The 13432-nt window shown below is 42.0% G+C and overlaps 1 protein-coding gene across 8 annotated transcripts in view; it reads left to right on the top strand.

Moving 5' to 3' along the window:
• Positions 1-13432, top strand: part of WDR59 (WD repeat domain 59) — a 108419-nt gene that overhangs the window by 81589 nt on the left and 13398 nt on the right. For 6 of the 8 annotated variants that reach the window (XM_057493095.1, XM_057493091.1, XM_057493090.1 and 3 more), the window contains 4 exons: positions 363-516; positions 3945-4001; positions 9379-9512; positions 10592-10673. In XM_057493095.1, the coding sequence (XP_057349078.1) occupies positions 363-516; positions 3945-4001; positions 9379-9512; positions 10592-10673 (427 nt within the window). The remainder of the gene's footprint in view (positions 1-362; positions 517-3944; positions 4002-9378; positions 9513-10591; positions 10674-13432) is intronic. The other 2 variants (XM_057493093.1, XM_057493092.1) reach the window with 1 other exon arrangement.

Below are 13432 nucleotides of genomic sequence, written 5' to 3'. Positions count from 1 at the left end.
TTTTGGTGCTACTGTATATCAAATTTTTTTGAAAGTTTCTTTCCAAATGTTTGTTTCTAATATATAGACGTACAATAAGGTTTGTAGATAGACCTTGAATCTAACTTCACTTATTCTGGTAGTTTGTAGAGTCCTTTGAATTTTCCACATATACAATCATAAAAGTATTCTTTGCTTTTGCAGATAAAGCATATTTCAATTCTAAAAGTTCTATTTGATTCTTTTTTTTTTTTTTGAGTTTCCATTTTTTCTCCATTTTATCTGTCTTTTCCTCTTGGTTTCATCAAGTGCTAAGAACAGTAGTACTTAGAAATATAGAAAGACTAAAGCCAGTATGGGTAATTCTGCATTTTCAACCACAGATCTCTCTCAGCCTTGTCTGCTTATCATACTGGCTTGATTGCACCAATGAAGATCCGCACAGAGGCCCCTGGGAACCTTCGTTTGTACAGCGGGAGCCCCACTCGCAGTGAGAAAGAGCAGGTGTCCATCAGCTCCTTCTACTACAAGGAGCGGGTAAGCTGCAGAGTCACAGCCTTTGACTCTTACCCCTTTTCCGGATTCTTGTTCTTCGTCTCCTGTCTGCCCCACACAGGAGCTCAATCAGTACTCCCCCTAGTCTTCAGCTTTCATTATTAGTTTGCTCAAGAAAAGCCTTTGCTTCTTCCTTTCAGTTGGTTTGAACTGCTGTGAACTGTGTGTGGAGGGGAGGGCTAGTTTCTGGAATCCTGGTTCCCCCTGCCTCATTTGACGCTCTCCTTGCTCTCCCCATTCATTAAGTTGATTCCCTTTCCTTTTAGAATAATTTAGCCTCAGGTCATCCTTGGTATTGATGGTGTCAACAAGTTAAGGGATGTCTCTGAAGACTTGGGATCTTGATATATTTGGAATTTTATAGTTTTTTAAAATTTTAAAGTTGATCTTTAAGAGATTTTATACTTTTCCTAAGTCTAAACTGAAGTACCCATTTGAATAGACACATTTATACAAAAACCACCTAAACCTGTCCTTATGTTCATGGGTTCTTAAAGAACTCATTGTCCCTAACGTAGTTATTGAGCTGTCAGGAGCCTTTATGACAACAGTAGACAATATTGGCAGAGCAGAGGAATGATTCTAAGGACTCTTTCTGTGTTGTTGAGAGAGTCTGGTTTAAACCGGCTTTTAACTGACATATTTTAAACAGTTATCACTGGAGCTATCAACAGACTCAGTCCTTAGGTATTCTTTGTTGTCATTGAGAAATGACATCCATTGAGAAATGATGGATTGACTATAATTAAAATTTTTTGTAAAAAATTTGAATTACTAACAAATATTAGAGGCGTCTTCACTTCGATTGCAATGTAATATCTAACTGGCTCACCCTGATAGCTGGCCATCTCTGATTGTCTAGTCTTATGGTTCTATGTGACTGAAATGAATGACAGGCAGGATCTATCTTGAGCAACATATTCAGTTGAATAGGAAAAATTATTTTTGTCGCATTGTTCTTCGGGCCAACTTTTTATGTCTTCACATCTCTGATGGAATTCTGCCCGCCCTGGATGTCACCTATATCCTCCCAAGTCCTTTACATTCAAAATTTTTAGTGTCCCCATGCCCTGTTTTCTGTAAGCTAGCAGGCAATTGGATAGATAATTTGATAAACAGTTGGAACTAAGGCATTTAATTGACGTAATAGCTAAACAAACTCAAGAGTTGGGTAAATGTGGGAATTTTCTTTAGCAGGTTGAGGAGATCTTTTAATTGAAGGGGCAATTCTGACTTCCCCTTTGAATCATGTCATGTGCTACTCATGCTTGGGTTCAGGTTGGGCAGAACAGATTCGCTGGCACTTCTGACTCTGTGATAGTGCATAAAGGCCAAGTCTAGTCAAAATAACTCCAGTTCCAAGATGGAACCTCTCCTAATGCAAAAGCATTTCTGAAGCTGAAGCTTACATTCATGTTTTTGGTGGTCTGGCCTCTTCTGTAAAAACCATAATCCTAAAGATGAACCAGTTACATAGATAATTACCTTTATCAGACAGGACGTTTCCGGCATAGGGAAAGAACTGGGATATTTCCATTTGGGGTGACTCCCAGTTTGCTGCTTCTCCCCAGAAAGTGGGCTGTTGTGATCCCCTAGGATGACACAGTAAGTGGTCTTTATTTCAGATAGCGACCAAATAAAATGAGGAGAGACACTTTTATTATAATTTCATACGAAATGTTTGTATTGCTATATAACATGTACAGAAAAGTTCACGAATCATAAGCATGTAATTCAGTAAATTAACAATCTCACAGGCCAAGAAGTAAGATATTACAGGAACCCTAGAGGCCTTTGGGGAGGGAGGCACATTTTAATGGATAACATATAGTAATTAGGTTAAAGGTTAAATCATGTGAAATTGCTGTCATTTGACCATTTTCTACCTTTAACAAAGTTTCATGTGGTTCAACCTAATAAGTTAAAATGGTAAATCTGAAATAAGTCATCTCTCCTTATAGCTTGTTCATGTCCATCCCATTTATACAGGCAAAGTGGGGGGAATTACATGAAATTTGGCCATGAGATCTTATACAGGCCATCTTCTCTTCCTCATGGAGGTTAATACATTTTTATGCCTTGAGGAAGTGTTCTGATTCTCAAGTATCTAGTTTCACCTGTGTCACTTTTACTACTTCTGTTCTGGAAATGATTCTAGTTTACTAAATTTCTGTGTGCTTAAGTCTTTATTTTCAGTCCCAGTTTTTCTCCTACATATTTTTTTTCTCTTTTAGATCTCTACCCCTGAGATCTTTAAATGAGCAAGAATAAAGGAAAAGAATATAACTGCATTAAAGTGTATCAGTGAAGAAATTACAGAATATTTTGGAGATTCCAAAAATCTTTGTATAGAGCCATTGGGGATACTGTTCATTTCTCTGTTTTTTTTTTGTATCTTTAACCTACCCTGCTTAGGTCCTTCTGTTATATTCACCCACATGTGCTCCAGATGGAATTTCAAGATGCACTCCTAAAAGTTAAAAAAATGTTAGAGGCTTTAAAGAAACCACCAAGTGTCATAGGAAGTTAGAAAGCAGAGAGAGATGCTAACACTCATTTGTTAACTGGTCCAACTATTAATAGTCGATAAATTACTGTTCATTCCTATGATAAATCAGAAGATCCAGAGCTTGTGATAAACAAGAGATAGTGCCCTGCAACCATTAAAAAAATTTTGCAACCTCCCACATTTGCTTCAGTTTATGTTACTAAAATAGCTCTAATGTAAATAACTGGGAAGGTCTTGACATTCACAGAGTCATTTCTGATTCCCCTAAGCAGTGCTTCATGCCCTTGGTTTCACACCAGTGCCCTTGTTGTTAGCGAGCGCCCTTCAGCGCCACTCCCCCGTCCTGTCATTTCTCTCAGACTCTCTCTTGCTTCCCCATGCATCACTCTGAAACCAGTCCTGCAGTCCCCAGTGGCCCCCAGCCACACACCAAAAAGAATTTAGTATTAAGTCTATTGAAGAATTTCTTCCTTTTTAGGAATGAGAATCTTCTTGCACGTAATGTAGGCTCTCTAAGGGGCGAGCAGACTTTCCGCCTGTTTTCTCCACGTGCACTGTGATCTTAATCCTCCTCAGAGTACTGCAAACCCTGATGGTAGTTCCTTTGTCAGAGCGGTGTTGACGCCAGCCTCCTCGTGTCTTGAAGTGTGTTTCAGACTGAAGAACAATGACATTGAAGCTGGGTTTGGAGCGATGGGTGGGAAGGGAGGTGAGGGAATCCAATAAAGCTCTGCTAGGCTCAGATTTTTTTAGTCATTCCAATCCTGATTTTGCCAGTATAGTGTGGTACCTTTTAATCCATCAGATGTGTGGGAAGCTTTCATTTTATTCTATATTTTTCCCTTTTAATTTTCTTGGTGTTTTTCTTCCCTCCTCCTGGGTGTAACGTTTTCACGCACAGATGTCTCCTCGCTCTGCCCGGCGACGTTGGTCCATACAAGCAATTAACGACTTCCCGGTACTGTGCGCTGTGCAACTGCTCTCCTTGACTAATCCTGTCTCTGCCCAAAGGCCCAAGAATAAAATGCCACCTGCCTGGCTTTGAGGAACCTGAAATGACAGGCTGGCTGGTTGTCAAGACCAGCGCCATAAATTTTTCACTCTTGGGAGGCGGGCGCCAAGGACTGCCTCCTTGTTCGATCACAGTTTCAAGTGGGTGAATACCAATGTCATTAAGGATTGTGAATGAAAATGAAGCTAAATACTGGGTTTCGTGGAAGAAACCCTGACTGTAAGCCCTTTGCTCACCTGATTTCATTTGGAGTATTTGTGTAATTCCATAGAGCTTCCAAAAGCCTACCTTTGGCATGGGGGGAAGCAGAGGAAGATACAAGAGGCTTCCACTGTTTTCTATCTGTTTTTATGGTCTTGGTCTAGGGCAGAGGGGGAAGTGCCCACCTGCTACATTGGCATGACACATAAGCTAATTTTTAAAACTTTGGGAATTTTCTGGGACAGATTTTTTTCTATACCATCATCATTTTGCACCGACAGCAGAACCGCTACAATGGACATCCTCTCTTCCTGCCTTTCCTCCTCGCTTGCTCCTACTGGCCATCCCCTCTTCTGTCTTCCTCTCCCCCCTTCATGTTTCGGTAGCGCCAAGGTGGCCTCAAGCTGTACAAGGCAGCCTTGAGGCTTTTGTGTAAGTTTCATTCAGCCGAAAAAATGTTTAGGGGAATAGTCCCAGAGCCTTTTTTGTATAAACACCAGTTGAAATCAGGAGCCCTGATAAGCAGGTACCACTGCGGCCAACAGCTTGCAGGTGGATCCGACAGCATGGCCACCTTTCCCCAAAGAGCCTGTCCCAGCCGACCTGACTGCTGAGTCTCTGCTGATTTTCCGGAAGTCTCCACTCCCGCTGCCACTTAAATAGGGACTCATTTTGACTCACTGCCCACTCTGCTGATTATGCGTTGTTGATGGGGTTGCTGCGAAGCAGTTGGTGGCTTATTCTTGGGCTGTTTTTACATTTAACCCATTTATTGGCATCGATGTTGCCTCCGATTGTAGCAGTAATACTGGTGGTACAGTCGCAAGCTGGCTGTTGGTTGTCATTCAGTGCTATTCGCCCCAGTGCCTCCCGTCCCCCTCCCAGTCTTTCCTCCCTGTCGTCTTTCCTGTAATTCCATGAACACCTTCTTGGTATGTTCAGAGGAGCATCTGGTGCTCATCATGTGGTAATTTGTCTGTCTTGTCTGTGTCTCTTCTCTCAGCCCCTGCTCATGAACTCTGTGGGGAAGGGGCATTTTCTGTCGATGGGGCATTGAGAAGACCTCAGAGAGTGCAGTCCTTTGCCTCTCAGAGGTACCGATTTTCCTGCACAGAAAAGTGTCTGCATTTGAGCCTGTCAGAGTGGGACCAGAGCAATGCAGGAGGTTTAGGGGGCTTTTAGGCCAACGTGCCCTCCCCTCACCTGGAAAGATCAGCCGTACCTCAGCCTTGCGTGTCCTTGTTCTCTGCATGTTGTTACACAGACAAGCGAGACTCCAAAAATCGCCAGCAATATATAAGGGGAAAAAGGAGTCTTGGGAGATGTGGGTGGAATATGAATCTTTTTGTTACCAAAGCACTGGAAATACCCTGAAAAACTGTCTGTTCTCGTAGCGGACAACAAGAACTGAGGCCCCTAAATTCTGATTTGAGCTTTGAGCTTTAGCATGTCTGTATTTAGGCAGCCTTGTTTTATTTGAACCCTAGAAAAATTGACCACCTGACAGGATTACTGAATGACCCCTGCAACCTGAAGAGGAGATATTTCATATTTAAAACCCACCAACCAATTTAAAACAGTGTTTTATGACCCCTTAAAGATTTTTGAGAATGTATTACAGGTATTGCTTGCTGTGTTAAATGAATGAATATAGTGCCGTCCCATAATTGCTTTTACAGTTGGATTCTTGGTGGCACTATGATTAGGGTCATCCTGTGTGGGAGAGCCTCCTTCTATTATATGCTTGAAAGGCAGCTTAGTGAGGTTCTGTGGAACATCACCCATACATCTGTACAGACCAGAGAAGCATCAGAAGCCTGGTGTCCCAAGAGTTGGCAAGGAAGCCACAGGAATACAGACTGATTTCCGCATGAAGGGTAATTGTAGAAAGTTGTCCAAGGCCACTGGTCTTCACATTTCCATCAAGTAGATGTGGATGACTCCATGGGTTTGCTTCTGCCAATCTCTGTAACCCAAGACTATGGATGGGGGAGGAGTCCTAACACACCTCCCTGGACTCAGTTTTCTTCTCTCTGAATGTGCCTTCTCCTGACACATGCAGAAAGGAGATAAGAATGTGAGGTACTGGCTCCTGAGCCTGGCCTGAAGTACGACTTCGTGGTCTGAGCCTGGTGCCCCTTGTGAAGCCACGGGGCCTCAGGCTGCTGCGTCTGCCGGTCTTCAGCACGCTGCCCTGGCTCAGCAGAACACGCTCCTACTTACAGAGAAGTGAAATTTGAAATGAGTGATTGTAGGGATGGTGTGTTGGTTTGTCTTTACTAGAACTAAATGTTGCTCTCCTTATATGCCAAAATGGATCCAGTTAAACATTGGCCAGACTCTTTACATATGAACAGGTAGCTTAGTCAGGACTTAATTTTTTCTTTTTTAATCTAAAATCATGTGCTTGAAAACAGGTTAACAAGTATGGGCTTAGCAGCCTGATAGCCTGTGTCCAAACCTCAGCTTTTATGAGTGTGGCCTTGAGTAAGCCTCATGCCCTCATTTATACAACAGAGGCAACCCCCATCTGTCAGAGCTGTGACGAGCTCACCTCACTCAGAAGGGAGCCCGCATCGTAGGAGCAAACGTTAACAGTAACAGACAAATCTTTAAAGCCCAAGTCCAACATCTGTACACTTGGCCTTGTGTCCAGGACAGCGCTCGTGTCCCACACAGGCTCCTCTGTAGCCATTTGTAGGTAAGGCTCTGGGGCAATAGGATAATTGCTCATGGTCTTCCGTGTTTGTTACCCGGGTCCCTCTGCTCGAGTATTTTTGACATTCTAAAGTGATCATTTTTAGAAATAATTCATGTCTGCTAGGAAAAGCGTTTTTAATTGAGCTGGTCTATTTGCAGCTGAGCCACTTGGCACATGGGCCTCAGATATTATGCTTTTGGTAGGTTAGCTTAAAAAGTCAGGGAATTGTGGTGGTTCCCAGTGTGGTCTGAAAGCTTGCAGACCCCACCTCTGGGGTGGCCTCCATTTATTTTTCCACTGTTTGGTTAAATGGAGCCATAGTGGATTGCTCATTTAGCCAAGTGCTTCTCATTATCTCTGTAATAAGGAGCCAGCATGACTGCCTTGACAGTGTTCTGGGGCCTTTCCACCAACCCGGACACCAAATGAGACAGATCATATCCTGTTATAGGTGGACTCTTTTTAACATAGAGATTTTCTTAAAATCCAGTACCCTCACTCTCATTTGGGATAACCAATTATGTGGGACCTGTGGCTGTGTCATTTCCTAGGATTTTTAAATTCCTGGAAACCTAGGTGAAAATCACCGGGAATTGGGTTTGTCCTAGTCAACCACAGTGTTCCGTTCCTGTCCCTGTTGGGTAGATGTACCCCAAATTACCCTTCCTAGAACTGGTCACGTCATAAGTCCGTTGTGCCCGTGTGATGACACCTGTCTTGTGTGGGCAAATACTGCCTGGCTCCAGCCCATTCCAACAGTGTGTCTGCTCTTTCAAGCACAGTCTCCCTATTTGCACCCACATCAGGATATTTGTGGCTAAAAGGATAGTATTTTTGTGAGTATGCACATAATTCTTCTTTAGAAAATAACCAGGGCTAGTAGAGAATTGAAGGACTACCCCACAGTAATAGAAAACTTGCTCTTGTATTACAAAATAATGATATATATGGATAAATAGTAAAATAGTAAATAGTAACTGAACTACTTAAGGCTACTGGGTTAAGGTTCCAAATCGATAATACAGCACATATATTTACAAATTACGATAAATAGTTCAACTACTTGAGCTAAGCTTCTTCATTTAGCTACCATAAATGAAGTCCCAGTGTCCTGGATTTAGTACGTTCTGTGACACTTATCCTATAGGAAGTTCCATGCATTGGGCAGCTGTGGTGATCAGACGGGACATCAGTGGTCATAAATGCCCAGTATAGACCATGACTAATTTATGGAAGAGTGCTTATATAACAGTTGCTTGCAGAAAATAATTTGTGAGTAATCTAACTAGGGATCTAATCTAAATTTCTGAGGGTTAACACATCAGTAATTAAATTGTACATTGTCAGTTTGCACTCTGCCTGTTCATTGTGCCCTTAGTATCCAGTGAGACTGGAACAGCAGAATTCAGCATGAGACACATGTTAGCAGTGAGCAAGGAGAGAGAGGCAGGAGACCGAAGGCAGAGCTAATAAGAAAACTGGCCCTGGGGTCACACCGAGCCAGTGCAGGTGGTAGTAAGACCAGTAAACCTTGGTTTTCTGATTCCAAGTTCTAGGCCTTTCACTAACTCCTTTGTTAGTAAATATGTCACTTCCCTCCCGAGTTGAATCGTTTTGGTGGTCCCTTTTTGACTTAGTGATAAAATAAAAGAGAATATTGCTCCCTTGGCTGCTTGTCATTTTGAAGATGCTGGTGGGGCTACACTCCAATGAGAGGACAGCACTCTTGTCCCACACACAGGCTCCTCTGTAGCCATTTGTAGGTGAGGCTCTGGGGAGAAAGGATAATTGCTCATGGTCTTCCATGTCCGTTACCTGGGTCCCTCTGCTCGAGTATTTTTGACAATCTAAAATGATCACTTTTAGAAGTAATGCACGTCTGCTAGAAAAAACAGGGTAAAGCTCCTGGAGCTGCCAGGTTTTTCTGCCTACCAGAAATTAAGGTTTGCAGAGCAGAGCCTACACTGCTGTTTGAATTAAATTTTCAACAAACCCTATTGAAACCACCTGAGAAGAAAACAATTTTGATTAGTTTCCAGCAAGAACTTTGAACCTAGGGCTGATCCCAACCTTAAAAGTTGCTCTTCTCCCACGTTTTTGTGGTCATTTACTAACTTATTTACCTATTGTTCTTTCTTTCTTTATTTTTTCAATTCTGGATTCAAGGTATCGATTTTTGAGCACCTGCAGAATGTACATAGTACTGCAATAGGTGCTTATTTTCCCATTAGGATTTTGGACTAAGAGCTCAATGCCCTGTGTCATCCTTTTATTTCCTACAGATGCTGATTCATATAATTGTGGGCATGATATAATGCAAAGTTTCTGCAAATTACCAATGACCCAAACTGATGTGCTCTGCGACTATAGGTTTCCAATCCTCAAAGTCCGCATTAGTTATATTGTGTCATCTTCCCCCAGAAATCGAGGAGATGGAAAAGTAAGCGTGAGGGATTGGACTCTGGCAATCGACCAATCAAGGCTGCTGGGAAAGTTATCATCCAGGACATTGCATGTCTTCTCCCTGTTCACAAGTCGTTGGGAGAACTGTACATGTAAGTTGAAAATGTCAAGTATGCCATGCTTATCACTTGGTCAAGATTATTGAAGTTTTGTTTTGTTCTTTAAGTAGTAGCACCCTCTCTTCACAACAAGTTTTAGGAGACTAGTATATTAGTTTTCTATTGCTGCATAACACATTAGCACAAAGTAAATGGCTTAAAGCAAGATGCCTGCATTATCTCACAAGTTCCCTAGGTCAGGGTCTGGGCCTGGCTTAGCTGGGTCTTTGTTCAGGCCTCACCAGGTGGAAATTGTGGAGTTGGCCAAGTGGTGGTCTTATCCATGCTTTTTCCAAGCTCTGTCAGGTTGTTAGCAGAATTCCATTTCTCACAGCCATAGGACTTGGTGAATTTTATCTGCATAGAGACTAGCAGGAGTATCTCGCTGAGGTTTCACCTCCTTTCTAAGGTTTCATCTGATTAGCTCAGCCCACCCAGGACAATTTCCCTTTCCACAGATTGAAAGTTAGCTGGTTTATAAACCTAATCATGGGAGTGATACTCTATTAATATTCAGTAGTTTCACCTGAATTTAAAGGGCGGGGACTACACAAGATGCATATAACAGGGGGCAGAAATCTTGGAAACAGCCTCAAAATTCTACGTCCCACAACCAATATGTAGAACAGTTAAAAGCAGAGCCACTTTGGTTGAAGGGAGTTGGGAGGTTAATGACAGGCACACAGAAGCCAGCCTGTGGTTGTCCTCCTTCCTGAACGTTAAAACACAAAAAGTATTTATTTTGTAGTATATAATAGCACACTACCCTTGTGTGTGATACTATAGAGTTGCACATATTTAAATCCATTTTCATTCAACTCTCAAGCTTGGGGAACTGCACAGAAGAGTTGATAGGGAGCGGTTTCACCTGGTCCAGGCCTGAACCCACAGCCTGACGTTAGCTGCAGTTAAGCTTTTTTCCATGTCACATAGCCAGGGTAAAGCTTGAAGCCAACACAAATAAAACCTTTTGAGTGACGACGAAAGAGATGTTTTTCAGTCTGTTAGCCAGGAGTAATTCATTTAGGAAGTTAGACTAGAAAGAAACGTTTTTATTCTTTTTAAAATTTCAGATTAAATGTGAATGATATTCAAGAAACATGTCAGAAGAATGCCACTTCTGCCTTGCTTGTTGGAAGGAAGGATCTTGTCCAGGTATTGTGTGTTCCTTTCAGTGAGATCAGGATTTTTCTTTTTGAGCAGGTGGTTGTCACTTTATGGCTGTGGTTTAATGGTAGTTTAAGGTGTGTCTCCTATTTTGCAATTTCCCATTTTCTTTGCCAAACTATGGGGCCATAGCAGCTCTTCAAATCCCTTGGATGTTTTTCTTATTAGTGCTTAGTTGATAAGATCCTAGAGTGCTGACTGTTTTTGTTTAATTACATCTCTTTTCATTTTAGTACCATGGTGATGGTTACATACCTAAACTTGGGTATCTGTATCTTCACCACTTGTACCCTCAATTCTATTTTGTTGTTTTTTTTATTTATAAAAATGCTGCATTTCCATAGCCAAAGCAATCCTGAGAAGGAAGAATAAAGCTGAGGGAATTATGCTCCCCAACTTCAAGCTCTACTACAAAGCCACAGTAATCAAAACTATTTGGTACTGGCATTAAGAACAGACCCATAGACCAGTGGAACAGACTAGAGAGCCCAGATGTAAACCCAAGCATATATGGTCAATGAATATACGATAACGGAGCCATGGATATACAATGGGAAAATGACAGCCTCTTCAACAGCTGGTGTTGGCAAAACTGGACAGCTACATGTGAGAGAATGAAACTGGATTATTGTCTAACCCCATACACAAAAGTAAACCCAAAATGGATCAAAGACCTGAATGTAAGTCATGAAACCATTAAACTCTTAGAAGAAAATATAGGCAAAAATCTCTTGAATATAAACATGAGCAACTTTTTCCTGAACGCATCTCCTCGGGCAAGGGAAACAAAATAAAAAATGAACAAGTGGGACTATATCAAGCTGAAAAGCTTCTGTACAGCAAAGGACACCATCAATAGAACAAAAAGGTATCCTACAGTATGGGAGAATATATTCATAAATGACAGATCCGATAAAGGGTTGACATCCAAAATACATAAAGAGCTCATGTACCTCAACAAACAAAAAGCAAATAAGCCAATTAAAAAATGGGCAGAGGAACTGAACAGACAGTTCTCCAAAGAAGAAATTCAGATGGCCAACAGACACATGAAAAGATGCTCCACATTGTTAGCCATCAGAGAAATGCAAATTAAAACCACAATGAGATATCTCCTCACACCAGTAAGGATCACCACCATCCAAAAGACAAACAACAACAAATGTTGGCGATGTTGTGGAGAAAGGGGAACCCTCCTACACTGCTGGTGGAAATGTAAATTAGTTCAACCATTGTGGAAAGCAGTATGGAGCTTCCTCAAAAAGCTCAAAATAGGAATACCATTTGACCCAGGAATTCCACTTCTAGGAATTTACCCTAAGAATGCAGCAGCCCAGTTTGAAAAAGACAGATGCACCCCTATGTTTATCTCAGCACTATTTACAATAGCCAAGAAATGGAAGCAACCTAAGTGTCCATCAGTAGATGAATGTATAAAGAAGATGTGGTACATATACACAATGGAATATTATTCAGCCATAAGAAGAAAACAAATCCTAGCATTTGCAACAACATGAATGGAGCTGGAGGGTATTATGCTCAGTGAAATAAGCCAGGAGGAGAAAGACAAGTACCAGATGATTTCCCTCATCTGTGGAGTATAAGAACAAAGCAGAAACTGAAGGAACAAAACAGCAGCAGACTCACAGAACCCAAGAATGGACTAACAGTTATCAAAGGGAAAGGGACTGAGGAGGGTATGATGCCGGGGTTCTTGTTTGCGGAGCTGAAGAATGAGCTTCACAAACACTCAAGGTAGGAGAGCAAGGTACAGGCTTTTATTTAGAAATAAAGTGAAAGGACAGAGCTCCTGGCTCACACCAGGAGGGGACAAGAGAGCCCGGGTGGTGCGTTGTCTAGGGGATTTATAGGCAGTTGAGGATTTTGGGGGACTGACAGCTTAGGGTGTGGACTTGTACCACCTGCCCTGCCCTCAAGGTGGGCTGGATTGTTGTCTGTTTGCCAGGGCTGTTTACAGTGAAGTCATGGATTATGCTGAAATACCCTTGCAGAATACTCAAACATTCCAGGCCAAGTTGCTCCTGGCCTTTTGACCTTTAACTGATCTCACTGAAGATGTCTATATTCCTAGTCTGGTATCTTTACCCTAGAGAATTAGTGTGATCTTGATTTTGCATAATGTTGAACACAGAGTTTCGATAGGGACTTTACATTGTTACATTGTTTTGACTGTAAATATCTTGCCTTGCTTTTTCTGGAGGCCCTCACCCTACTCTGTCTAAGCCCATGGTCCCTGTCTCAGGTGGGTGGGAAGGGAGGGATAAAGGGAATAAGGGGCATTATGATTAGCACACATAATGTAGGGGGTGGCATGGGGAAGGCAGTATATCACAGAGAACACAAGTAGTGACTCTATAGCATCTTACTATGCTGATGGACAGTGACTAACAGGGTATGTGGTGGGGACTTCATAACGGGGGGAATCTAGTAATCACAATATTGCTCATGTGATTGTATATTAATGATACCCCCCCAAAAATGGTGCATTTCCTACAAAGTTTACCACAGCATTCCTTTAGACAGAGACATGTTCAGTTTTAAAATACGATGTGACCTTACAAAAATTTTTATTTTCTTTCATCTTTTCAGGAACATGTGTATTAAAGCAAGCTGCTCCTACCAATCAATTTTAGAATATTTCCATTACCCTGGAAAGACACCCCACACCCCTTACTGTCTCCTCTCAATCCCCTTTCCCCCCCCAGCCCCAGGCAACCACTTAAGGT

Source organism: Manis pentadactyla, chromosome 15 (assembly GCF_030020395.1).
Source record: "Manis pentadactyla isolate mManPen7 chromosome 15, mManPen7.hap1, whole genome shotgun sequence".
NCBI lineage: Eukaryota > Metazoa > Chordata > Mammalia > Pholidota > Manidae > Manis > Manis pentadactyla.
Note: the sequence above shows the minus strand (reverse complement) of the source record. Positions and strands in the feature narration are given on the sequence as shown.